This window comes from Narcine bancroftii, chromosome 7, assembly GCF_036971445.1.
Source record: "Narcine bancroftii isolate sNarBan1 chromosome 7, sNarBan1.hap1, whole genome shotgun sequence".
NCBI classification, from domain to species: Eukaryota; Metazoa; Chordata; class Chondrichthyes; order Torpediniformes; family Narcinidae; genus Narcine; species Narcine bancroftii.
The window spans coordinates 16,083,011-16,110,429 of record NC_091475.1 but is presented as its reverse complement, the minus strand read 5'-3'; the positions used below and the strand labels follow the sequence as shown (position 1 = coordinate 16,110,429).

Below are 27,419 nucleotides of genomic sequence, written 5' to 3'. Positions count from 1 at the left end.
ACTGAATATCTCTACAACTCCATAAATGATAGCTGCAGACAAAGCCTGGAAAGTAGAGTGAGCCACAACTTTGTGGTAATATTTCAACCCAAGTGATGAAGTACATGGAATTCAGAATTGATATTCAGCAGGAATCTCCAGCATGTGTGGGAGAGAGCTCCTTATCTTGTATTGACAGAAGCCACCTCATTTAACCCAGCTGATAAAAAGTATACCAGACTGAGTACAGTATTATATGACTAAGTCACAGAACAGGGAGAAGATAACAATACAAATTTAGTTGCTACTTCAACCTTTGACAGATTGATAATTTTCATCAGATAATTACCATGACTTTTTGCCCAACTTAAAGACAGAAATAGAATGGAAGCAAAACTCGACCATCAAAAATGAGTGCTTTGTAGAGTGAAATATCTCATGTAATAAAATACACCTTATTATTTTCTTGACTAATTTTTTTTATTTTTTTCAAACAATTTTAGATCTTTGGTTTAATTTTCAAAATAATTCTCACTATAATCAAGCTCTCAGTAAGAATCCCATTTTAATTTGTCCCTTTTCTCTTCTCAGTCTTAAGGTAACCTCCCTCCTTTTTTGCCATTCATATGTCAAGACATGATTCAACTTTGCTCTTCCCTTCAATGTCCTTCCAACACATATGTTTTATTCAATTTAAAACACTGGCAGACTAAATTCATTTGTATCAATGATAAACTTGAATCACGAGGCTCTTAAGAAACTGATTTCTAGATGATGATGGAAAAAAGTTAGAGATTGAAAGGGAATTTAAAGACATGGGCAGTGATGGAGGTCAAAGGTTTTGTGATGAGGAAATACAGCAGGAACAATTGAAAAGGAACCATATTGCAAGACTGAGATAAAACCCAACATCAGATCACCAATTAGTAAAAACACAAAAATGCTGGAAGAATTCAGCAGGTCATGCAGCACCCATAGGAGATACCTTCTTCAAGGTACACCTGCTGAGTCCCTCTAGCATTTTTATTTGTTTACTACAATCACAGTGTCTGCAGACTTCCATGTTACACATTAAGTGGCAATTGAGGAAAACTGTACAACACCTAATTGTATGCAAATACATCCAGATGCTACCAAATTTAAATAACATCTATGACATTAAGTGGCCATAATCAAGAAAAAAAACACTAATATTCCCAAGGATGATCATTTTAAATGAGTGTTCAAGTTTTTGACAAGCAAAAATTTGTGACAGTGCCGAAGGAAAGGCTGACAAGAGAGTGTTACCAGTTTTGAGACAAGGAAAGATGTGTGTTAAAAGTGCAAAGCCAATTCCCAAATATCCTTTAACTGAATGACCTGGTGGGGTATTCCAAGACAGACAAGAGTCACAGCGTAGCTGTTGGATCAGTCATTGTTAGAACACACCACCCACAGCAATTACGCTTTTTTTTACATAGCCGCTGCATTCCAGGAAATTGGGAATAATTTCCTGGAACACAGTATGTATTAAAAGATCGGATCAGGAATAAGGACTCATTCCCATTCCTCCTTTACTCCTTGCTATTTTCACTGATCACCTGCAGTCTGAACTGCAGGCAATCTGTGAACAACAGGCTGATGAATATGACGTCCAGCCTCCTTAAATACCACACTTCAGGTATTCTGTCTAAGCTCGCAGTGTGATATGGATATTTGGAGTTTTGGTTGTCACTGTTTGAATGGGCACTCCAGGAAGGTAGGGACTCTACAGAATGGAAAAATCGTGCAAATTCTATGTAAAAATATATAGTAACAAAATTTAAATTCCCAGTTATCCACAGGCCTGGAACAACAAAGATTTTGCTTCCTGAACACTCTTGGATATATTTTATGGGCTGGTGATCATAAAAAATCTGAACATTTCCCTATCACACGCCACTTTTAGATATAACCTATTTTAAAGTCTATTTCAAGCATACAAAACCATGAATTGCAAATTCATTTTCTGCTTTCACACTTGGACTTCTTCCCGCAGTCAGAATCAGAATTTATTGCCATGAAATTCAGTATTTTACAGCACCTTTTTGAGTGCAAACTTACATATTATAACCATCTTACAACATTACTATAAAAATTATAACGGTGCATGAAAAGTAAGGCCGTGTCTTTGATTATTCAGGAACCTGATGGCAGCGGGGAAGAAGTTGTTCTTGTGCCGCTGAGTGCTCGTCTTCAGGCTCCTGTACCTTTTCCCCCAATGGTAAGAGTGATGAGGGGGATGGCCTGGGTGGTGGGGGCCTTTGATAGAGACTGCTTTTATAAGATACCACCTCATGTAGATGTCCTCAATGGTGTGATGTCACAGGTTGAGTTATTAAGTGTTTTCTTATCCTGAGATACCAGGCAGTGATGCAACCAGCCTGTTGAAGTTTACAAGAGTCTTCAGTGACATACCAAACTTCCTAAGACACCTCAAAGTATAGCTGTTGGCAAACCTTCTTAGTGATTGCATTAACGTGGTGGCTCCAGGACAGATCCTCAGAGATGATGACACCCAGAACTTTGAAGTTCTTGACCCTCTCCACTACTGAGCCCTCGATGAGGACTAGGCTGTTTTCCTGACTTCCTCCTGAAGTTCACAATTAACTCCTTGATTTTGCTGACATTGAGCACAAGGTGGTTGGCGTTACACCATTCAACAAGCTGATGTCCCTCCCTCCTGTACGCTTCCTCATTGCCATTTGTGATTCTGCCGACAACTGAGCCATCGTCGACAAAGTTGTAGATGGCACTGAAATTGCATGTGGCCAGCCATGGGTGTATAGCGAGAAGAGCAGTGGGCTCAGCATGCATCTTTGTGGCGCACCCATGTTAATGGTCAGTGAGGAGGAGATGTTGTTTCCAATTCGTACTGACTGTGGTCTTCCAATAAGAAAGTCAAGGATCCAGTGGTAGAGGTGGGTACAGAGGCCCAGAATTTGTAGCTTCTTGACCAGCACAGAGGGAATAATGGCATCAGGGTGACTGGAACCCATCAATGCTGGCCAACTATTGCTGGACACTGACAAGAGCGGCATCAGAGACTGAGGACAAATGGAAAATCAGCAGCAAAATATTTTTAGGTCAATTGAACTAACGTAATGTGTCATCATCATTAAACCGGCTAAATTCAATAAAAGTTAATTTAATGTTTCTCCAACTTCCTGTGTGATAGAGCAAATCTGAAATTATATCAAGTGTTCATCTTGAAGTTGTCTATCACAATTCCCAATTATTTTTCAGGAAGAAAACCACAAGATAAAAGATGAGTTGAGTGTTGTTTAGTATTTGCATAAAGGCACTTCAAAGCCAGAATGTGTGGTGGCAAATGCATAATGGAGAAGTGCAGAGTTTGACAGATTTATTCCCAGGTAGTTCTCTAAAACTTATGCCATGTTGTTTGCTGTGTACTGGTCTTTGAATAGTTATAACAATGGTGTATCATGCAAATGTCAACTCCCCAATCTGCAGAGTATTGGTCTGATCACTAACAGTGGCAATTAAGAAATCTGTACAACATACCCAAAAGTAAAAAAAGTCCCCGACAGATCCACAAACAGCAAAAACCAACAACTATATCATTGGAATGTATGATTTCATGATGTAAAAGTTTCTGTATTCGTAATGCTGCATTTCTAATAATTGATCACTCAGTTAACTTTGTTTTAAAAATCAATTTATTGTTTTGTATATCTGAAACTTATGAATGCAAAGCAGGCTACTTAACACAGCACAAGTAAAACATTCATCTTACTGAACATTTTAACAAGGAAATAAAAATATTTATTTTGAATACACAAGTTGCACAGCAATTACAAGTTAAAAAGTATACAATTTTATTATTCCTCATCCAGTAAACAGCTTTCATAACACAGGTTACTGATATGCAAAAAGTTTATTAAAAAAATTATTCTTTTATTTTCCAGCAACAATAAAATGGCATCACTTCATCCAAGTTCTTTCTGCCTCTTCTGTGGCTCTTCCAGTTCCAGCATACTCCGATGTGCAGCTGGTCTGACAAATCCTGCACCAAAAGGCCTTAAAACGTGGATGGTCCACTATTTTCCCATCTCGCCAAAATGTACGGAAACCAAAAAACTATTCATTTGGCTTGCACTAAGAATGCTGAAAGGCTTTTTAGGGTACAGTATTAAAACTACTGCAGAGGAAACTTAAATCAAGCATCAATCCATTCAAACTGCTTATCATTCCTCATGTTAAAATATACTGCCTTAAAACCACGAACACTAAAAAAATTATGGCAGCTCTTCTCACTTTAAAAATGACGTTTAAAAAAAACCTGACTTCCCAATTTCAAATTTTATTTCCTATTTCAAAGAAAAAGCATTTGGTTAATTAAAAATAAATTTAAAATTCAAATTGCCAATGCCCCTGTTCTTCTGACTTTCTCGCAGTAAATGCAAGGGGTTTGATGTCCATTCTAATCATCCAGAAGTTATGTTGTCTTTTCTATTTGATAAATTCATCAAATTAAGGACATTTGAACAAAGTTAAAAAAAACAAAATCACTAATACTCAACTCAAGGAAGTGAAACATGAATGTCTGCAGATGCTGTGATTGTAGTAAATACACTGATGGAGAGGGTGAACAAATGTAAGTTCTTGGGAGTCACCATCTCAAGAGTATCTTTCCTGGACCCAACACACTAAAGGCATTGTGAACAAAGCACATCAGCGCCTCTACTTCCTCAGAATTTTTGCAGAGGTTTGGTATGACATTGGAAACTCCAGCAAATTTCTACAGATGTGTGGTTGAAAGTGTGCTAGCCACCTGCATCACTGTCTGGTAAGGGGACACCAACACCCCCAAGAATAAAGTCCAGCAATAGGTAGTGGGTACAGCCCAGGACATCTCAGGCAAAGCCCTCCCCACCATTGAGAATATCTACAGGGAATGCAACTGTCAGAGAGCAGCAGCAATCATCAAGAATTCACAACACAGCGCACACACACTGTTCTCGCTGCTACCATCAGGAAGGAGGCATAGGTGCCACAAGACTCGAACCATCAGGTTCAGGACAGCTGCCACCCTTCCACCATCACACTCCTCAATAACAAATCAAACAGCGGCCTTTTAATAATGGTTAAAAAACTAAGGTAAAGGCGGATATTCTCCACCTTCACATCACTGAATCTACCTTTATAAAAAAGCCAACAGTGGATGCTGGATGTGGACTCTGATCCTTTCAGGAGGTAGTCCCAGAGGTGGAGCGAGTAGTTTTGCCTCGCTCCATAAAGGCAATGCCGCTGAAGGCACTGCTTAGGGCCAGGATGATGACATCGTCAGCCCGCAACCCAGGAGCCACCACCAGTGTTCCCACAGTGACTGGTGCTGGGGTTCGGGTTAACTCCTGCCACCTGGAAATGTCCTCTTCCCGTTCCCCTCCCAGCTCTCGCTCTTCTTCACCGAGCTGAGCTGGAAGGAGACAGACAACAGCATGGCGGAGCCAGGCACGCTGAGCCTCTGTTTTAGAGCAGGATCAATGGCCATCTTCATTAACCATAATTCCCCATGCTGCTGGAACCACATGGGGGATTATGGGTAATGAAATCAGCCATTGCTCAGCATGTACGTTTGACCTCACGATAATGGGCAGCGCTACTGGACCACTCACCTAGTCTCCCTCAGCTGCGGAGGATGGCTCCCAGAGCCACTCTCCATAAAAGCAATGCTGGAGCAGCCTTACAGGGCTTCTCCATAAAAGGCAAGTCTGCCTTTTATTTCTCGTTCAGCCCGCTGCAACATGACGTCGCTCCATAGAAAGGACTAGGGACTCATTTAAGGACTTTCATTTTTGCACTTTATTGATTTATTTTTCTCTCACTTTGATTAATTTTATTTGTGTAGGTTGAGCAGGTTTTATTTTTTGCCCTATTAATAAGGTAATTCTGCCTTGCCCACAGGAAAAAGAATCTCAGGGTTGTATGTGATGTTATGTATGTCCTCTGACATGCATGAAAAACCCAAATGCTTGAGGAACTCAGCAGGTCTCACAGCATCCATAAGAGGTAAAGATGCATTTCGGACCAGAACCCTTCAAGGTATGAGTAAAAAGCAGGCAGACACCTGAATTAAAGAGCTGGGGAGAAGGAAAGAAAGGGCAGGGGAAGGAGCGGAGAGTAAAAGTGATAATTGAACATGGATAGTACAGAAGAGAAAAGGTGAGAAATGATCAGGGTAGGAGTTGGTTCTATGAATGTAGAGATGGAGGAAAGGAGAAATAGTGTTAGAGGGAAAGGGGCTAAGGGAAATCAAAGAAATCTATCTCACTATCAAACTCTTCTTCCTCTCTCTGCCGATTCCCTTGTCCACTCCTCCCTTCCACCAATTGCCCCCTTGATACCTACCACTGTGACCACAAGTAGTGCTAATGCACCCACACCTCCTCTCTCACCACCATTCGGGGCCCCAAAGAGTCCTTTGAAGTGAAGCAACATTCCACTTCTGAATCTGCAGGGATCAGCTACTGCATGGAGTGCTCCTGTTGTGGCCTCCTCTACATTGTAGAGTCTGGATGCAGACTGAGAGATCGCTTCATTAAGCACCTTGGATCTGTCCACTGCAATAGCAGGGATCGCCCAGTGGCGACCCATTTCAATTCGCCGACCCATTTCCATGGTGTCAAGTCTGTCCATGGTCTCATGCGCCACCAGACTGAGACCGCCCATCAATTGGAGGTACAACACATCATCTTCTGTCTGGGCACCCTCCAACCAGATGGCATTAACCTCTGGTTTTAGAGTATCACTAATTTAACATCTATCCATTGCTGGTCAGAAATCCTATTTTCTTTGAAATATCTATGGTGATTGCATTTCTAGTTCCATGAAAAGGCAAGTATTGTCAATGTGATCAAGCTTATCTAGCATTCTATAAATTATATTTTAACTCATTCAGCTAATTTACTCACTGGAGTTACCCTGAAGAGTAACAATGGAGTTATCAATGAATGCCCAAACAATTTCAAAATACAACAGCTTAAGAATTTTAAATCATTTAAAAAATATCTTTAAAAAAATAACCAAGATTATTAAAAGAAAATAATGATTGATCTTGCAGAGTTGACTAATTACTGAATAATTCCATATTCTGTGTAATGGGAGCCTCATCTTAAAAAGTTCAAATCAAGGAACAAATAGTACTAGTATGTATTTTCAGCAATTTTTTTTTATTTATACATTTTAATTCCTGCAATTGGTCAACATCTCTTCAGGTATACAAAATTCCAGTAGACACACAAAATTGGTCAACTGCGTTTATCTGTGCACAATTTGTGCTTTCCAAAGCTGATGGCCATTTGGAGATGATAGGATCGTCGGTATACACAAGACAAAAATTGTTTTATAGTATTTTTTAATATATATATGTCTATCTGTATATATCCAAAATGTTGTTTGCTGGTGTTAGGATAAATTCTTTGGATAGTTAAGACAAAATGGTGATTTCCATATACACTTCACATATTTTTCTGTAAAGACAACAAATAGTACTTGCATAGTAAACTATACTTTCAAGTCCTGGCATGAAGTTTTCTCTCCATAAAATAAATCATAGAATTTTATAGAATATATAAATTATAGCTTACTCCTGATATTCATTTTCTTTGGCAGAAACCCAACCCATTCGACTAGGTAAGTAAACAACTTAAGCTCAGTTAACTTTCTGCATAACTTGTACTTTATCTTATTAAAGTTATTAAAATACAAAGGTTTTAAAAATAATTTAACTGAATTGGAAAGCATGACAGACAAATAGAAAAAGAAGCAGCGAGACCTCAAAGATGTTAAGATGCAAAGGAAGGAGAAAGTGATTCAAATGTATAGACATATTGTTTGAGGCTAGTCAATAGATTATTCCCTTCACATACTCTTCTGATCCCCACAATCCAATCACTAATATTTTACAAATTTAATGAACCCATGGATAGCAAAGTCACAAATGTTGAGTTTTTCTAAAAAGTTAAATGTTTCCTAATTTATCAAAATCTAGTTTCAGCATCTCAACAAAAAAATTACTAGTCAATGCATATAAAATTTAAACAGAAAGCATTAAAGCATCAGTAGTTTCTTCTTGATTAGTTCAAAGTGTTTTTAAAAAATGTTTTAAAACCTAGATTAGCTATAATACAATTTGGAATCAAATGGGGATTTAAAAAGTTGAAGATTGCTTTGAAGCAGGAAGATTTTTGACTTTTGATCGTATGAGAGAGAAGTTTAAAATCCCTTCGAATACCTTTTTTGTTATTATCAGGTTAAAAAAAATTGTTGGAACAATTAGGTCAGTTTAAAATTACCTAAGCAAACTTCTTTGGAATTACTACTTACTAAGGATGATTCAAGTAAATTTATTTCTGAAATGTACAAGTTGTTACGAAATAAAATCCCTAAATTAGGTCCTCATAAATCAAGAATGAAATGGGAATTGGGCTTGAATAGGAAGCTAGATGAAAATGTTTGGAGAAATTTGTGTAAAGATAGTATGACCAAGGTTATAAATGTACATTATAGGTTGGTACAGTATAATTTTCTACATCAGTTGCATTTAACCCCACAAAAATTGAAAACATTTCAACTTAGTTCTTCAGATTTGTGTTTTGGGTGTGGTAAAGAAATAGGTACTTTTTTTCCCCACTCGACCTGGACTTGCCCTAAGGTTAAAAGTTTTTGGCTACAAATTAAATTGTTTTTAGAACAGGTATTAAATGTGAATTTACCTTTTGATTCATTATTGTTTTTAATAAGGGACAATAAGTCAATTGCTTTAGGATTGAGAATGACTTTGTATCAAAATTAATTTTTACATTTGGCTTTGGCTGTTTCTAAAAAAAATGTCTGACTTGGTTTTAAGTATTAAAAGATGGCATCATGGAAGGAAAGCTTGTATTCCTTTATAAAAGATAACATACAATTTGAGAGATAAATATTTTTTCTTTATTAAAGTTTGGAGTCCATATTTGAAAATTATAGGTGTTAAAATTTGATCTCTCGGTCCGTAGGTGCCGCCACCACCTCAGCTAAAAAGTTCGAATATGACCGTATTTGTTGATGATCTCCTTTTCTTTCTTTTGTAGGTGGGTAAAGGAGGAGGGAGAGTATTAGTCGGGTGGTTGGGTTTTTTTAATATATATATATATAGTCACATTATGTTTTTATCAGGATACTGTAATCAATGTTATGTGATTTAAAATTTTTAAATAAAATATTTTTAAAAAATAAAAGTAACTAAAAATCACAATAGAGTTCTAAACTAGTCCTCATCTAAAATCCTTGTTTCCAGTAGTTCTAAACTAGTCCTCATCTAAAATCCTTGTTTCCAGTAGTTCTAAACTAGTCCTCATCTAAAATCCTTGTTTCCAGTAGTTCTAAACTAGTCCTCATCTAAAATCCTTGTTTCCAGTAGTTCTAAACTAGTCCTCATCTAAAATCCTTGTTTCCAGTAGTTCTAAACTAGTCCTCATCTAAAATCCTTGTTTCCAGTAGTTACTGAAAATCAAGTCAGAAGATGAAATGCGCTCATTCCCCACTTTAAACAATTTTACTGCCTTTGATCAAAGATCAGACTGGACACAAACAAATTTCTTTGATAATTAACTTTCCCATTAAGCATCCCTAATAATTAATTAGCAGGCCATAAAAGCTTTCTATCAGGCCAACAAAAGGAACAGAGACATCTTCAAAACCAAAACTGCGTTCACTTAAACCTGCAGACTGATTTTACAAAGAGAAATAAATGAACATAGATATCCCAGAAGACAATACAACTAAAAGTCCAATATTTAACAGTATTTTAATCTTGGTGCTCTCTTGAAGCATTTTCAAGCAAATACGTTCATCTTCTATAGTATATTTTGGTGCTGGATTTGTCATGTCATACATTTTTAATCCACAAAAGCATTCAAAAATTCTCCACCACTTGCTTCTTTCCAGTTGAGGTTTCCCATTGGTTTCTTGGTCCACAGATGCCTGTCTATGTAGATAACCACCAGCTGGCATTGGTCCTTCAGTGCTGGATGGTGCGCACAAAGATTTGGAATCATCATTGCCAGACATTAACAGAGCTAATTCTATTCCATCAGCATCTTTCTGACCACAGTCAGTCTTATCCACACATCTGGTACTGGCATTGTTTTCAGACACAGTTCCCTTTGCCAGTTTCGCCGATTCGTCTGTCTGCGAGCTTTTCACATTAGCAGAGTCTTTCAAGGACCAGAATGTGGTGCGACGAGTATGTTCTCTCGGAAGAGCAGGAGTCAGTAGACTTACTATGACTGCTGTAACGATAGTGCTCCAGAACAGAACTGCTGCCACATACATATAGTGAATGTTTCTGATAAAACTTGGTCTGGTGTCAGGCTGGTCACATTCTGGCACATGGTATACAAAGGCAAGAATCAAACGAATCATTCCCAAAATGGACCCAACTAACCCTCCACAGAAAGCCCCCTTTTCATTGCAACGTCTCCAGAAAATACTAAGTAGAAACACGGCGGCCACAGGGGGTGTGAGATAATTTGCTACCTCTTGGACATAAAGATACATCTGCCCTCCTTGCATCTCTACAATTACAGGAACCCAGGCAATGCTTATACCTACCATGAAGACAACAAATAAACGACCCACTACCATAAGTTCTCGAGAGCTGGCAACCTTTCGAAGATGCTTGTAGACATCAAGGGTGAATATTGTGCTGGCACTATTGAAGATAGAATCCAAATCACTCATCAAAGCTGCTATCATGACTGCCATCATTAGACCACGGAGACCTACAGGTAAGATTCCCAACACCAGGCGTGGATAGGCGATATTGGAGCAACCTGCACTGCTGCCGCACACTTGCATGCAGTGCTCTGGATTAATGCAAACAACTTCATCAGTAAAGAGAATCCTGGAAATCATCCCTGGAATGACGATGATAAACATGGGCAAGATTTTCAAAAAACCAGCCATCAGAGTGGCTCCTTTGGCATGAGCAATGTTCTTTGCTGCCAAGACTCGTTGCACAATGACTTGATCAGCACACCAATACCAACCAGAGGCTGGTGTTTGACCCAACATGAATCCAGGCCAAGGAATATCCTCATCAGTTGGTTCACGTAGCATCTTTAGAGAATCTTCTTTTGGGCGGATCTGGCAAATATTCATTGAACTCAAGTTGAAGGAAGTTATGACTGCAGTAACATTTGGAGAGGCGAGCATGTATCTTCGTTTCATTTCCTCAAAGCCTCCCACCTTGACCATACCGACAACCATCAACGTTAAAGCTCCGCCAATCATAAGAATGGCCTGCAGAACATCGGTGTAGATCACAGCCACAAGTCCTCCTGTGACAGTTAACACTGCAGTCAATCCAATCAAAATGATGATGGAGAGATAAAGGTCCCAGCCCAGTGATAGCCGAATGAAGAGTGCCCCAGCATACAAGTCCACAGAAAGCTTGGTGGAGACGTACAACAGCAAGGACAACAAAGCAAAATAAATTTTCATTCTGTTCCCACCATAACGCTTCGAAAGGTATTGTGGCATGGTATACACACCAGATCTAATATAGACTGGGATGAAAACCCAACCTAATAGTTGCAAAAGTAATACTGCATTGAACTCCCAAGCTCCAACTGCAAAACCACTGGCAGCTCCAGATCCTGCTAGACCAATAAAATGTTCACTCCCAATATTACTCACAAACAATGAAGCACCTATTGCCACCCAGGTCATGGAGCGTCCTGCAAGGAAGTACCCACTCACGGTACTTCTGTTGGACTTCCACATCGCAAAAAATCCAATGCACAATACAAGAACAAAATAAAGTCCTACAACAGCCAAGTCAGCTGTTTCCATTAAGCCAAACATGTTTATAATAGTTTAGATTCAAAGCCAGACAACAGCCAGGTTACTAATGAAATAACGAAAAAGGTAAAATATTTGTCCTTTCGTTTGCTGCCTTGATTTGAACCTGCAGGATTCCAGTTGTACAGGTACAGGAATGCTATTTATCTTGTGAACTTCACGTTTGACTATTTCTCATGTTTTTTAAGCAGCAATTCCACAAGACAGGCACAGCTTAATTTGTTGGTGTTGAAATTCTTAGCTGTTGCTGAGAAGTCTAGCAAGGTTTAGAGTTACACTCCTGCAAGATAGCAAAGACAAAAGACAAAAAAAAAAATGATATTAGAATTAGAAATGATATTAGGTCAATTTCTGGAAAAGTAGAATACGTGATGAGTTCCCCCCCCCCACCCCCCAATGATTAATGGCATACAAAAGTGAGAAAACTGAAATCTGGTTTTCCATTTTAAAATGGAAAGTCTGAAAGCCTCCGATCAGAATTATTACTGATCATAAGACTTTCTGAGCCTACTTTTATATGCATCGGGAATGAAAGTGCAAACACCTTCAAGATTGATAAAAATCAAATAATTTTATGATGGTTGCCTTCAAGGATTTTTCAAAAAACAAAACAAACCACATGGCACCAATCCCATACTTAAAAATTTCATATACTGTATGTGGATGTGAAGCCTCTGTACGATTTGTTTTGAGAAATCCTTAAACAACATTTTCAAGAAACCAATGCTTCCCTATTTATGATTTAAAAAATTGATTCAGACAGTTATGCCATCAAATTTAAAATAGTATCAGTGAAAATTTGTACATTGACATGCATAGCAAAAAACACTTGAAGCATCTTAAATTTAACACACAAAAACAGGTGATTTACGTTCAGCATATTAAAATATTCAAAACAAAGACAAATCATGTGACTGAAAATTCCCAAAATTTAAAGATTGTACTGGTCACAGTGGAGGAAAGAACCACCACTATACACCAAATCTAAACAAAAAAAACAAGCAAATTAAAACTTCACAAGATATCTGAAGGAATCTTAAGAAAGTGACAACTAAAAAACAATTTTGAAATTGAGAATGATTTGCTTTGCCCAACTAAAGACCATGTTGTTGTTGATTGTTGTGCAATTTATTTCCCTCACCACAGACATTTAAACATAATTTAGGCGTTTTAGAGCATTTTAGTATCAGCAGATTTGAAAAAAAAGTTAAGTTCTGATGTCATTTTTGTGTTACAGATCAGACTAACATTTTCACTTTTGACAATGCTAATGCAACAACTTGGTTTTGTAGTGGCAAAGCTGAGATGGAGTCTTGTTGTACATTGGGAATTATGTAATAAAGTGATGGGATACCCCATATTTAATGTAAAAACACAAAATGCTGAAGAAACTCAGCTGGTCAGTATTTTTTTATGTAGCAAACGTAAAAAATACATAACCGACGTTTCAGGCTTGAGCCAGTCATCAAGGTACGGAAGAATGCCAGCAGGCGTCCGAACAAAGGGTGGGGGGGATGGACGGGGAGACAAAGATAGGAAGTGATAGGTGGAGAAGGCATGGAGGGAACAGCAGTGATCGGGGGGAGGAGGGAAGGCTGGGCGAGTGGAGGGGGGGAAGGGAGGGATAATTGGAAATCGGAGGGGAAAAAAAGGCGAGCAAGTTAGCAGAAACCAGAGAAGTCGATGTTAATCTCTGGTCTGTGAAAAATTACTGGGTGCTATTATTCACCTTAGTACTTTGATCTGGTGTTCAAAAGGCAGGGAGATGGTGGGGTTGAATTGAGGGGAGAGTACATTGTTGGGATGGGTTGGATGAATAATGAACTAAAGTTTACATTCCTGATTGCTATTCAATGATCCCACATTAGAAAGTGAACAAACTCAATAATAAATTGATGCTCTAATTGCTGAATCTAATCTCATCCAAGTCAAATCTAGCCATCCACTGCTGAGAATCACATTAAGTGATAACATTTTGACAAGCAAATTCCATTAGGGATTACAGGATAGCAATCACGAGCTATCAGTTTACTTTCCCACCATGATGACATGGACGCCAACTCTACTGCATCACCTTGAATGTATTTCAGATCTGCTAACTTAAGAGACCGGATTTTTAAAACTGGAAGCTTCCAGTCTGAAGGGTTCAGTCACACCTAGAATTTCAACCGTCAATTCTGTGAAATGTTTCAAAAGCTACAAATACTAAGTGATATGCATTTAAATATGTTTCAAGCTGCATTTAAACAGATAGTGAGAGAGTTGTGTGGTAATATTAATGTAATGGCAGCCCAACTGATGCAACAACAAAAAAAAACCCTTAAATCATAAAGAGTATTTGCCTTAAATTTTACCATAGCAGAATGTTATAAGTAAGTGGTTAGAAGATATCTACTTACGTATGCAGAAAGGAGAAACTGCGGGTTTTCCAAAAGATTTGCACTTCTGAGGTTCACGTGAGGCACATGAATGGTGCAGGTATCCTAAGCTTACAGTTGCACTGTATGTACCATTGACAGCAATGCACCTTTAACACAAGTGCTGGAGTCATTGCATTCAAGAGAGGCTAAATGATCCATTGCTACCATCAAATGTAGTGTACATGTCATGGCTCCATTTTACCGTTTTCTACAAAGCTACCAGTCCTACCTCTATGATTCAGGACAAAACCATGCATTAAATTGCAACTTGGGCAAATTTTAAAACTTCTCTCTGACAACTATATAGATATTCTTAATATAAATGACTGAGAAGTGACAAATTGTTTGATATGCTTGACTCATTCCTGACAATAGCGTTGTGAAAGTTCTCTAATCAGTTGTGGCTTCAGCAAACTCAATACTGTACCTCGCTGCTAAACATGGAGATGTAATTCTAAATTTCTTGGAAGAACACTGTAGCCAACAAAAAAATTGTTGGTGCACTATGTAATTTATTATATACAGGTACTTATTTAGTATTAAAGCCAGTTTTGTCGCATAGAAACAATTCCTTCAGCCTAACTTGTCCATGCCCACCGAGTTGTCTACCTCGTTTCATTTGCTTGTATCTACCCCAATTCCTTCTCAACTTTTCCTATATCAACATATTACATATTTTTTCACAAAAAGAATTAAAGGCACATGGATGGAAGTAGTATGGAGGCCTATGGACTGGGAGCAGGTCAATGAGATTGGGCCGAAAAATGGTTTGGCACAGACTAGAAGGGCCAAAAGGCCTGTCTATGTGTTGTAATGTTCTATGGTTCTGTGAATAAGGGGATATTAATTTGACCCTCCATCCCAAATTTAATAAACTTAAAAGATCTTGCCATCACATTAAAATGCATCTTTGCAAGCATCACAATGAGAAGCAATCACCACTAGAAAAAAAACTGAAAAGTAAACTGGACAAATTTCGACACATAGATTTAAATATGGAAATAAGGAATTTGCTGTCCTATTTGTTCTGCTCTGAAACATGGCAGCCGTGGAAATTGTGGCACTATGAATAAATGTGCCAGAAAAAAAAGCTACGTTTGTCAATTTTAGTGTAACTAAATTTTATTTACTGATTTATTACTGCCAAGCAAACTGAAAATTTACTTTTACAAACATGATTTAATTCCTTTACATTTATTTAGTGTTTTATTGAACTAATGGATTTTGATATTTTTCATCTCCTTTTCTTTCACTTTCTGTCTATTCCTTAGAATAGATTTTACCTGGTGGAGTATGGTTAGAAGAAATAGCATTTTTGAGTGTCATCTACTTAAATGACACCTAATCTTTTGTATACATACGCAAGTCCCCACAAGTTGGAATGTAGATGGCCATGAAAGGTTTGGTCAAATAAAAACATAATGTAAGATTGCTGCAGTTTATTTACAGATAATAACAAAAGCTTACTGTTCTTTTCAATAGCTTTCTTCTCAGTACAACACAAGCAATATTCTAATCTACACCCATATCATTGAGGAAGCAACTTCAAGTAACAATTTGCTTCTAACTTCAAATTTGTTTGCTTTTTGATTTTTGTAGCCAAATTCATACCTATTTTTACCAATTTGCCATATTATACATCTCAACAGCTCTGCTCTGTTTAGCTATTTATACAGCTTTGCACATATCCAAACGGTGTTGAAATAAGCAGTTGCACACTTGTAATGAAGATATTAAACATTTTCCTACCACACCAGTGCTGCCGAAATACCATATATGACACAGATACTACTAGTTCATTCAATCATTTTTAATTGGATAATTTACTAGAATCCCATTATCACCTTTTACTGGTCTTTTTATCATAACCTACATATTTTAAATTCATTAACCAAAGTTCTGGCATACTAATGAATCATGGGTAATCTTCCCCACTCCATTCTCTAAAAGTAGTTTTCCTTAAATAGAAATCAATTATTTTCTATGCTTATTCCTTTATTTTGCCTCAGCTTCTTCACCACTGGAACTTTTATAACATTTGGGCCAAATAAGCTCTTACTCTTAAATGTTAAAAGGTAAATCTGTTGGTAGTTGCAAATACCACTTCTCTACAAAAAATATTTGCTCATATATAACTGAACAAGCTAGAAGAAAAACAACTCATCCAACAGTTCTTAATTTCTACATTTCATTGATTCAATCCTTCAACTTTTCAAACTGACTGGAGTCATAGAGATAATGTTCCTCTCAGGGCTATTTGGAGTTTTAAAGCAATCTTTTACATTCTCATTTTGTTGCAAATTCACTAATACCTCATCTCTTTTTCACTTCTTACAACCTTGTTTATAAACTTCATTTAACATTATTTATGAATTCATTTACCTGGTAGTCTTTATCTACTTGGGTAGTGAGTGTCCTGTAGTAATAATTGTTCTTCCTCCTTGATTTCTCAATTAAAAAATATAAACAAACTTTCTGAAAAAAGTATTTTAAAATAACTTGGAATCAATTTTTTCCATCTTGTTTGGAAACTAATCTTACTCGTACAAATTCAATTATACAGTCTCTAGGAAATGGGTTTAGGCTACACATAATTATTGTATATCCAACCCACCTACCTGCAGTTCAAAACTAGCACACATAGTGTAGAATGAATATTTGTTATTATACAATAAACAATAGCCTTGTTAACATGTTCAGCTTCATGAACATTTTGTTGCCACATAAATATTCCCTTTCTAAACAGCTTTTTGTAAATCAAATTGATAAAGCATTAATTTCAAGCTTCAAACCATGCAGCGACTTCGCAACAATTTACTTTGTATATTTTGCAGAAACCAATACTGTTCTTTTTTCATGGTAACCAGAAAAGGTGTAGCTAACAGCAGCCATTTCGCAAATTCCAAGTCAACACTGACAGGAAATTAAAATCTTGCTTGGCACATCACCAATGGAATACATAGTTTAAAACATTTCACTTTGATTGAATTTTAATCAACAAACCTTTTGCCAAGATGTATCTATCACCCTACCACTGATTTAATTCCATGGCCTGGTTCATTTTTGGACATGTTGGGGCTAGGATAGAGAGATAAAAGGCAAGCTCAGGAAAAACTGCTGGGGAAAAAGCCAGATCACAAGAGGCAGGCTTCATTTTCCTCACCGTCAGCCATGACATATCTTTACCCCACATTTGGATAAAGACTGTTTTTGAAGGGACCCTTCTGTGCAAGGATTTACAAGCTTTAAAGCAATAATGGAAACAAAACCAAAGTAATAACAACCCTGTTACATTATTTCCAATTCTGATCCGGTTTGGCACATTTCAGTTCACAAGACAACTGGAAATAATGCTATTATCTTCAAATCTTAAATGTGAAACCAATTCTTGCCCAAAAAATCTACATGACATCAGGAACTTGTGTGTTTATTACTATTTTAGACTAGGCCAAAGGAAGAATTTAAACAAAATTCTTTAAACCTGGAAAGATCAAAGTAAAATTTCTCTTTACTATTTCATCACTAGAACTATTGCTACTTATTTTATTCTGTTACTAAATTAGAACTGTATCACAAGACCCATAAAGAGAAAAAAAATGATCTGACTTGTTTATTGCATTGCTGTACAGACAATCTACCATACCTCTTTCACACACCAATGTTGATTTCAGCCTTTGTTCTCAGGCTCAATATGCATGGTTAATACTTTTCCATAATAAATCACACCTTTCTAATTTCTTTCATTTAAAATGGAAGACACAAAAAGAAGTTAACACTCCCTGGAAGAAAATGATGCGTGGCCTCATTAAAACAGCTCCACTTTTCATCAGTCCTGATTCAGTGTCTTGACTGAAGTGTCAACAAATCCTTTTGCCTCCACAGATGCTACCTGATCCACTGAGTTCGTCCAGCCATTTATTTTGCTCCAGAGTCCTGCATCTGCAGTCTCCGTCCCTCGTCTTTTTTTTCATATTTGATAATGATTTGGATGAAGGAATAGAAGCAGATCATGTTTGCAGATCTTTCCAGATTAGGAAGAACATTAGTGGAAATGTGACCAGAAAGTTACAAATGAACATTAATAACATGGAGTAAATGAATGAAACTTTGGAGTAAGGGGTTTAAACACATTGAACATGTATCCCTTTTGTATGCAAAAAGATAAATTGTGTTTAATTTTTAAAATGGAAGCTGGAAGAATAATTAATAAAAGTACTTCCAAGTCTAAAATCGTAAAAAGTTAGTACGCAGCTTAGTAAAGGATATTTAAATGTTTTTCTCCTTAAAGTGCCCTACAAAGAAGTAGTTATGGTCACAATTAGTCAGAACCCTCATCCATCCCACAATTTTGGGTTATAGAAGTCAAGTGTTAAAATTAACTTGATGGAATCAATAGAAAGTAACTACGGTAATTCCTATGGTGGAGGAAATCATTAACAAAAAAGTATTCAAATTAGGTGGACTGCAAAAATGAGGAAGTCCCTCATCATGCATCTTCCTCAGTAATTTTACAAAAGGGGTGTACCAACCTGGATCTCTCCAAATAATATAGACTCCCCCGGCCCCGGGAGAAAATGCAGTTTAAGGATGACAAAGATTTTAATGACGTAATGGAATCAATGAAGAATGTGCAAGTAAATTGCAGCTTTTAAAGTACTGAATATTTTTATTTAAACAACTGAAATCCCTTAGCTGTGGAGGAAACAGCCATAGAACAGAATAAGCTTTTTTTTTTAAACTGAATTAAAAAATACATTACCTCCTTTTCCAGGCAAAATAACATTCCATATGCATCTTAAATTCACCTGAAATAATTTCCACCCAGAAAGATCCAAATGGTATGAAGAAAATTGCAAATGATTTAATCCAGTACTTACCTGCCCCCAAGATTGTAAGCAACAAAGACTGGAGATTCTGACAGATACATTAGATTTTTAGCATTTGGTCAAAACATAAATATAAAAGGAATCTTTCAAAAGCAGAAATGTCTCTGTCCCAACTGACTCGCCAGATAACAGACGTAATTACAGTAAAAATACTATCGCTGCACAAGCTTTGGAATCATCTTTTATTATTTAAACTGTCCAACATTTAAAATCAACAATTCAGGTTACAAAGACAAATTTAGCATTTCAAATTTAGAAATCTGGGCTTCAGTTTACCTGATTTTAAGATGAAAGATATCAGTCACCACAACATACAACAAATGATTTGAGTTGAAACTTTCACTGTCATTGAATTTTGTTTCTCCCCCGGCCTGGTCAATCCCATTTATTGATCAATTTGCATCTACTGTGATCAGAGACATCTGAGGATTTGTCCTAAAACAGGGTTCCCACCTAGATAACTTGCCTTCTGTCCAGGCCAATTATATACTGTCTTCTTGAACCACACACACAGTCCTAGCATCAACATCTGGATTTATCTTGGCCCCAAAAGAGGGAGGATTCCTTCAGACCCAGGTGATGCCCGCTGGTGCTTTCTCTTGCTGGCGATTAAATTCGAGGAGAGGGAGAGAGGTGGTCATCTCAAAACAGCGTCCTCATGCACGACCCGTCGTTTCGGGACAGAGACAAGGGTTTGCAGACTTGGAACCCTCCACCATAGATGATGCCAGGAACAAAACGTTGGATACAAAGTATCAAATGCTTTTGACACCCTGTCTCCTCGCAAGATTTTGAAATACAATATGCACCCGCAGTTCAAATTCATGAATTGCACACCCGGCTTTAAAAGAAAAAGGGCGCATATCCCTCAGGTCATTTCAAGCAGGAACTTCAGAGGGGAAAGTAGGAATTCGCACCGGGGCAACTTTGGAGATGAGATTGGAAAAGGGCTGGAGAAACTCGGCACAGTCCCGGAACCTTCTTTGTGGAATAAAGACGGAGATGAGAAGTTGCTCCACCTCCAAGCACCACCGGGGAGGGATGGAGCGGGGAGTCTGCGGGCCAGAGTCCAAGCGGTCTCTTCACCTCGCCCCCCTCCCGCCCAGTGTTCCCGGAGCCGCAACACGCCAGGCGGCCCCGACCCGCAGCCCGGGGAGGGGGCCCTACCGGCCTATTGACTCCGGGGTTCTTTTTCTGGTTTGCGCGCGTGTGTGTGTGTGAGAACACTCACCCGCTGCATGGCTTTCAGAATCACCGCGAGCTCATATCTGGGCATGGTTGGTGGGACCCCCGCGGCTCGGCCACGCGGCTCCTTTATAGCTGCGCTCGCTCGCTCGCTTCGGCCCCCGCGGCCCCAATGCGCAGCCGCGCCCCGCTTAAAGGCGCGGCTCGGTTAAAGGCGCAGTCGTCCCCGGCCTCCGCACATGCCGTCGGCTGTTAAAAAACCCTCCCGAAGATCAGTTTTCCCCACTGACGTCGCCCCGGGGCATCATCCAGCTCCTCCTCCCAGCTCAATCAATCTTTCTGGATGAGCTGGTCCCTGCGATCGTGGGGAAGCTTGTACTTCATTGTTGCAGGAGGTATCTTATATTCATGGCATGTATCACTTCGCATTATAGACAGTAGCAGCTGGGGGAGATCTTTCATGGAGCAACCTGCACAATACAGGGACCATCCTATCACTCTCTAGCTTCCAAACATGAAATTCAGCAGACACCAGGGTATTTTTCACACTATGAACCATACTGACCAAAATACACACAAACGTTTCCCTCTAGATAGACACAGTGTCATTTTCTCCCCTTTTTCCCCCTCCCTCCTTCACCCCCCCCCCCCCTCCACACCCACTCAATGTTCAACCTATACCATACATTAAACAATGTCGTCACACAATGAAAATAAACAAGAAATTTGTGTCTTCTACTTTTACACACTGGGTCAGTTCATTCCGTCTTCTTCTCATTCTATCATTTTAGGCGGTGGAGGTCCGTGGTGTGTTGTGTTCCATGTACGGTTCCCAAATTTGTTCGAATACTGTGATGTTATTTCTTAAATTTTATGTTATTTTTTTCCAATGGAATACATTTATTCATTTCTATGAACCATTGCTGTATTCTCAGGCTCTCTTCTGATTTTCAGGTTGACATAATACATTGTTTTGCTACAGCTAAGGCTATCATAATAAATGTTTTTTGTGCTCCATCTAAATCGAGTCCAAGTTCTTTACTTCTTATATTACTTAGAAGAAAGAACACCAGTACTGCAACATCTGCTCAATATTTGGAAGATTCACATAGAAAGGAATAGAACAAATGATCAACTACCAAAATTAATATTGACGCAAAATCAACTACTCCCTTTCACAATAGATAACCTTTCCTTTAGAGAATGGAAGAGAAAAGGCATCAAAAGAATAGAAAACTGCTTTTCGGGAAATAAATTATCTTTTGAACAAATGAAGGTCAAATATGGTATAACTCACGGTACAATGTTTGCATACCACCAACTGAAAACCTACTCGAAGGACAAATTGGGAAGCAGGCTGAGGTTACCAGAAGGAAGCAATTTTGAATATGTGATTACAGACACAATGATAATTAAAAGATTTATCGCCAACATGTACATCCAACTGCAAGAGAAAGAGAACGAGGAAACAAGTTGTAAACCCAAACAAAAATGGGAACAAGATCTAAACATAAAGATAACGAATGAAACATGGGAAAAGCTGTGCTCCAGAACGCTGAGAAATACAAAAAACATGAGGTTACACATGATACAATATAATTGGTTACACAGGCCCCAAAAGTTAAATAAATGGGACCCAACAATATCAGATCAATGTTTTCGCTGTAAGAAGGAAACGGGAACACATGCAATTTGGGCATGTGAGAAAGTGGAAAAGTTTTGGGAAGATCTAAACCAGGTATTAAATAAAATCACAAAAAGCAGACACCATAGTTGAAGTTTAAGACAATGCTGCAGAAACTCAGCAGGTCAAACAGTGCACTTTATAGACTACAAAGATAAGGATACATAACCAACGTTTCAGGCTTGAGCCCTTCAAGGTATGACAAAATATAGGCAAGTGACTGACCAGCATTTTATGAAACTGCTGGTCAGAATTAATATTGTGGCATTTTCCTAAATTAACTCCTTCAAAATTTGTGCATCTTCTCAGCAACGTAAACAGCTTGATACAAGAATGGAAATCACAAGAAAATATTATTAATAAAGTGCTGATCTGTTAGCAAGATACCTGGGGTATTATGGATTCAAAAATGAGGGAAGATCACTGTTAAAAAAAATTTCAAAAATCAAAATGTACAATTGTTGAGAATACGACAGATTGGCCGACTATTGACAACTGACAAAAGTCTTGAGTGGGAATGTTCCAGTCAGCTCAAGCAGACAGTAGCAGCAAGTGGTGGTGTAAAAAATCCTGACTTGCCAAGTTGTGAGGTTCCCATTACGCACACCGCTGCCAGCAGGAAAATCTGAAAACATAGATTCCTGTGTCCAGCTTTTGATCATTTACAGTATGATCTTCGGGACCTCGGTACAAAACTGCATCCTTACAGGCCAAGGTCTAACGGCATCACTAACTCGAAATCTCTTGGTAAAAAAAATTGGTGAGAATTTGAAGGATCTTGTGACATGCCATTTTAAATTCTGCTGGTATTTCATGCAAGAATGACACCACATGACATTAAAGTGGATGAAAAGCTGAGTTCTGCCAAATGACTTTTGCTAGTTGTGGATACATTGAAGTAAATTATTTGGAGTCACACCCAAATGTATTTTAAGCTAGGAACTATGTACGTAAGGAAGAGCTACACAGCAAGGCTCAACGATCGATCAACAATTTTATGAAATTTTGAGTGAACACTGCATTGATCTTTAAGATCTTATCCAAAAGCTAATTATTTATGATTATACAGCTCACATTTCAAATAGCAAACGTTGATCCAAGTTCAAAGCTGAATGTCAATAGTTTATGTGCAAAGCAAACTGAATCATTTATCTAAGACACAAATTATACTGCAAGATACAAGTATTAAATCCTTAGAACATTAAATTAATTGTTATTTTAGTGAAAGCATTAATTAAAATTAAAGAGTAATACATACGAGAAATTTTAGGCAAACATATTTAACATTTATATATTAACATCATACAAAGATATTTTCAGACTTTCCAATGCAGATAGTTGAATAAGATTAATTGTTAATTTAGATTAATTGTAAATCATGAAGGCATCTATGAGATGCAAAAGTTAGAAATATCTGTCATTTAAGAGAAATGTCTGGGGAGATTTTTTTTCCCCAATCCATAATCAATATTCTTTGGCTTGGCTTGGCTTCGCGGACGAAGATTTATGGAGGGGGTAAAAAGTCCACGTCAGCTGCAGGCTCGTTTGTGGCTGACAAGTCCGATGCGGGACAGGCAGACACGATTGCAGCGGTTGCAGGGGAAAATTGGTTGGTTGGGGTTGGGTGTTGGGTTTTTCCTCCTTTGCCTTTTGTCAGTGAGGTAGGCTCTGCGGTCTTCTTCAAAGGAGGTTGCTGCCCGCCAAACTGTGAGGCGCCAAGATGCACGGTTTGAGGCGATATCAGCCCACTGGCGGTGGTCAATGTGGCAGGCACCAAGAGATTTCTTTAGGCAGTCCTTGTACCTTTTCTTTGGTGCACCTCTGTCACGGTGGCCAGTGGAGAGCTCGCCATATAACACGATCTTGGGAAGGCGATGGTCCTCCATTCTGGAGACGTGACCCATCCAGCGCAGCTGGATCTTCAGCAGCGTGGACTCGATGCTGTCGACCTCTGCCATCTCGAGTACTTCGACGTTAGGGATGTAAGGGATAATCAATATTAAGGGCATGGAAAATAAAGTGGATGCAAACTTAAGGACAATATTGTGGGATATTTGAAATTGTTCAATTGTAAGATGTAAATTAATTAATTTACAAAGACAAAATATGTGCATCTTCCCACACCAAGACAGAGCCAGACAAAAGGTCACAACACAACATTTTTAAAACATGTACTTTCTATAACTAAGATAAAATAATCTTTTATTTTGGAGCAATCTCGTGGTCACAGGCAATTAGCATTCATGCAGCAGGAATTTTTCAATCTTTGACATCTTGCATATATTAACACAGCTTGCTATGATCAGAAAGCAACAGAGATGCATCTTAACCAACAATTTTCCACTTTTGTCTAACGTTCAGATAAAACACTTCATATTGAATATAGCGCGTCCTATATGAAAAAAAATATCAAGAGTCCTCTTGTAAATATAATTGGAAATATGAGATCAGGTGGAAGGACAATAACCTTGGTTTAGGAGTGTATGTGAAGGTCCAGAGGTGTGGGGTGCAAAAGACTGAGGCAACTGTACACTTAGAGTGGAACAAAGCAAGGACCCTGCAAGGTTCCTGGCTCGATGCTTCTGTTGCTTGAAAGGAAGTGGACATTGACAAATGTATGGGAAATTGAAAAAGCAAATGGTTTTGCAAGGTGACATGTTGCAAGAGTATGGAACCATTTATTTGATCGGCCAGCATGGAGACCTGAGAAGATGGTTAGATGATCAATGGTTGAGCAAGAATCAACTCAATAATTGAATAAGAATGGACTCAAAGGAATAGTATTGAGTGTTATGGAAAAGATAAACACGGAGCGGGTGAGAAAAAGTGGAAAAACATTGATTTGCATGATAAGCTTCCACCTGAAGCTATTCATTTTGACTATATACTGCTTTCATTTTTAACCCAGAGGAAGAAGCCAGTGATTTAAAAGAATTGTACAAAGTGCAGAGGGGTACATTGCCTAGAGTTGAAAAAAATATCTTAAAAGGGAAGGAAGGCTAAGATTCAACCACATTCAAATCATTTCTAAATTATCAAATGGATTTGGGTCACCTTTTTTATTATGTAGATGAAGTTCATCACTCACAATCAATGACAATCTCCTTTGTGGATTTGGTAAATGGTCAGCATCCAAGTTGATGGCTGAGAAGTCCCAATCCTCCAGGTCACAGATGCTGGCAGTCAAGATAGTCAATGTTTCGATGGAAGAGTCAAACCACAGGAGTCTGGGTTGTGCTCCCCCTTTTTTCCTTCCATTTCCAAATTTGCCCATGAGGCAATGCCACAAAACCTTGTCTTGGGCTGATAGGTCCCAATTTTTTTTTAAAATATAACACTGCCTACTGATCTCTTTGAAAGTTCCCTTTCCAGTGATATTGCTATAATTTCTCCTATTTTCTTGATCAGATATTCTCAGGTGCTAATCATTATCTACTGTAAATTCAACTATCAAATTACATCTACCAAAGTATGAAAGAATTCAAAAATGTAAAGTAGCTAACACTAACATCTTGCATTGAAATAAGACATTTAACACACTAAAATGCTTTAAAAAAAACAAATCTGACACTGTGCCACAAAAGGAGACATGAACAAAGATAGAGGTTTTAAGGACCATTTTAAATTGAAGAAGGGAGGCAGAGATGCGAGGATTAGGAAGAAAATGCATGACCTTGAACAGCCATTAATAGTGGAGTTAAGAGAATAGGGATTTATGCAGTCTTACAGAATGGAGAACAGGTCCCAAAGCGTTCTAGGGCTGGGGCTATTGGGATGACCATGGTCACAAAGGGAGTTGAAGACAAGAGTTACCATTTGAAGTCAAGAGTTATGAAGTAATATCATTAATGAACATCACAGATACAAGATAGTCTTTATGGATATCAAAAGGCAAAAAGGCAATATTAATCATAACCTAATTTTCATAAAGTGTAGAAATGTACTTCCAACTTTCCTTACAAGGATGCCCCAGAATATATTTCAAGCGGTGCAGATTAATGCTGTCCCCTGGTGGCTCAGGTATATACACACACACACACACACATCTATATAGGTGCACGTATATACATAAACAAATGTGTATTTATTTATATATAAATAAAATACGACATTTTTGTATATTTTGGAGTGTCACTGGAAAGACCAGCATTTAATTTCAGATGGTAGCCCACCTTCATGAACTGCTGCAACACTTCCAATAAAAGAACATCCATTGTGCTGCTGGATAGGGATTTGGACCTAGCACAAAGGACCAGCAATGTATTATCAAATCAGAATGCAAGTTGGAGGGGGTCTTGCAACTGAAGGTGTTCCTTGTCATCGGTAAACATTGTAGCCACTGTGGCACAGTATTAAAGGGAATTAATGCTTAAGTTGGTTTATGGAGTACCAATGAAGAAGGTTGCTGTACTAGAGCAGTGGTTCTCAACCTTCACCCCACCCCCCCCCTCCCCACTCTGCTCTGTGGTGAGTAAGGGATTACTGAAGGTGGTATGTGAGTGGAGAAAAAATAAGTTGAGAACCACTGTCCAAGAGGATGTCAAGCTTCCATTCAAGTAGTGTTTCATTCTGCTCCAAACTTGTACCTTGTAAGTGGGTGACACAATGAAAGTCATTCATCACAGGATATCCAGCCTTGCATTCCCTCCTGCTTTGTTCATTGAGTTCTGCCTGCTGTTGATTTCCCCATCCCTTTCAATTCAATGTTGATGCCGAAGAAAACATATTGCCTCCCTCAGTGAACTTTTTTCACTTCTCTTTTCTCCTTTACATCAAGTTCCATGAAATATTTTTTGCTTAAAGGACATAGTTAACTACAGCATTCTTGGTATCTGTGGCTCAAATCCAATGAGAATTTAAATGTGTGAAATATCAAAGACAGCTTGTGGTGAAACCACTATTGTATATATTTGAATGCTATATGTAAATATCATGACCTTTCCTGGTTGACCCTGCTCTCACTGGCCGGCTTGTGACTCCTCCCCCTTACTTCCCCATAAAGGTTGTCATGCCACAAGCCCGCCCCCAGTTTGAGACCAGGTCAGTGTGAGCGACCAACACAGGGATGCTGTCCATCTCTTGTAAATAAGAGCCTTCAGTCTCGGCAACTTCAGTCTTTGTGTAATTGATCGTGCTTCACAGCATTAAAGAGTTATAACTAAAATCATCATTAGATAGAGATACATGAAGAGAGGCTGAATTAAAAGCACCTGTACTCTCTGGAGTATAGAAGATAACATTTAGAAGCTAGGTAGGATAGTGGTAAAAAGGGAGGTATGGAATAAAGAGGCTTCATCTCAAAAAGAGTGTTAACCATTTTGGAATATATTGATTCAGAGGTTTGTGAATCTTTGGTTTTTGTATCCTGGAATAATGGAA

The 27,419-nt window shown here is 38.3% G+C and overlaps 2 protein-coding genes across 2 annotated transcripts in view; both read right to left on the bottom strand.

Annotated features, from left to right (window-relative positions):
* The window catches only part of mrps6 (mitochondrial ribosomal protein S6), a 54,419-nt gene extending 33,858 nt beyond the window's left edge, over positions 1–20,561 (bottom strand). Inside the window, exon 1 of the mRNA XM_069888995.1 lies at positions 20,403–20,561. Within this exon, the coding sequence (XP_069745096.1) occupies positions 20,403–20,447 (45 nt within the window). The 5' untranslated portion in view covers positions 20,448–20,561. The remainder of the gene's footprint in view (positions 1–20,402) is intronic.
* On the bottom strand, positions 9,379–19,631 carry LOC138738555 (sodium/myo-inositol cotransporter-like). Its single transcript, XM_069888992.1, has 2 exons — positions 19,448–19,631; positions 9,379–12,145 (listed from the first exon to the last, which is right to left on the bottom strand). The coding sequence occupies exon 2, from the start codon at positions 11,866–11,868 to the stop codon at positions 9,736–9,738; it is 2,133 nt and encodes a 710-aa protein (XP_069745093.1). The 5' UTR covers positions 11,869–12,145; positions 19,448–19,631; the 3' UTR covers positions 9,379–9,735.
* Positions 20,562–27,419: the final 6,858 nt, after the last annotated feature.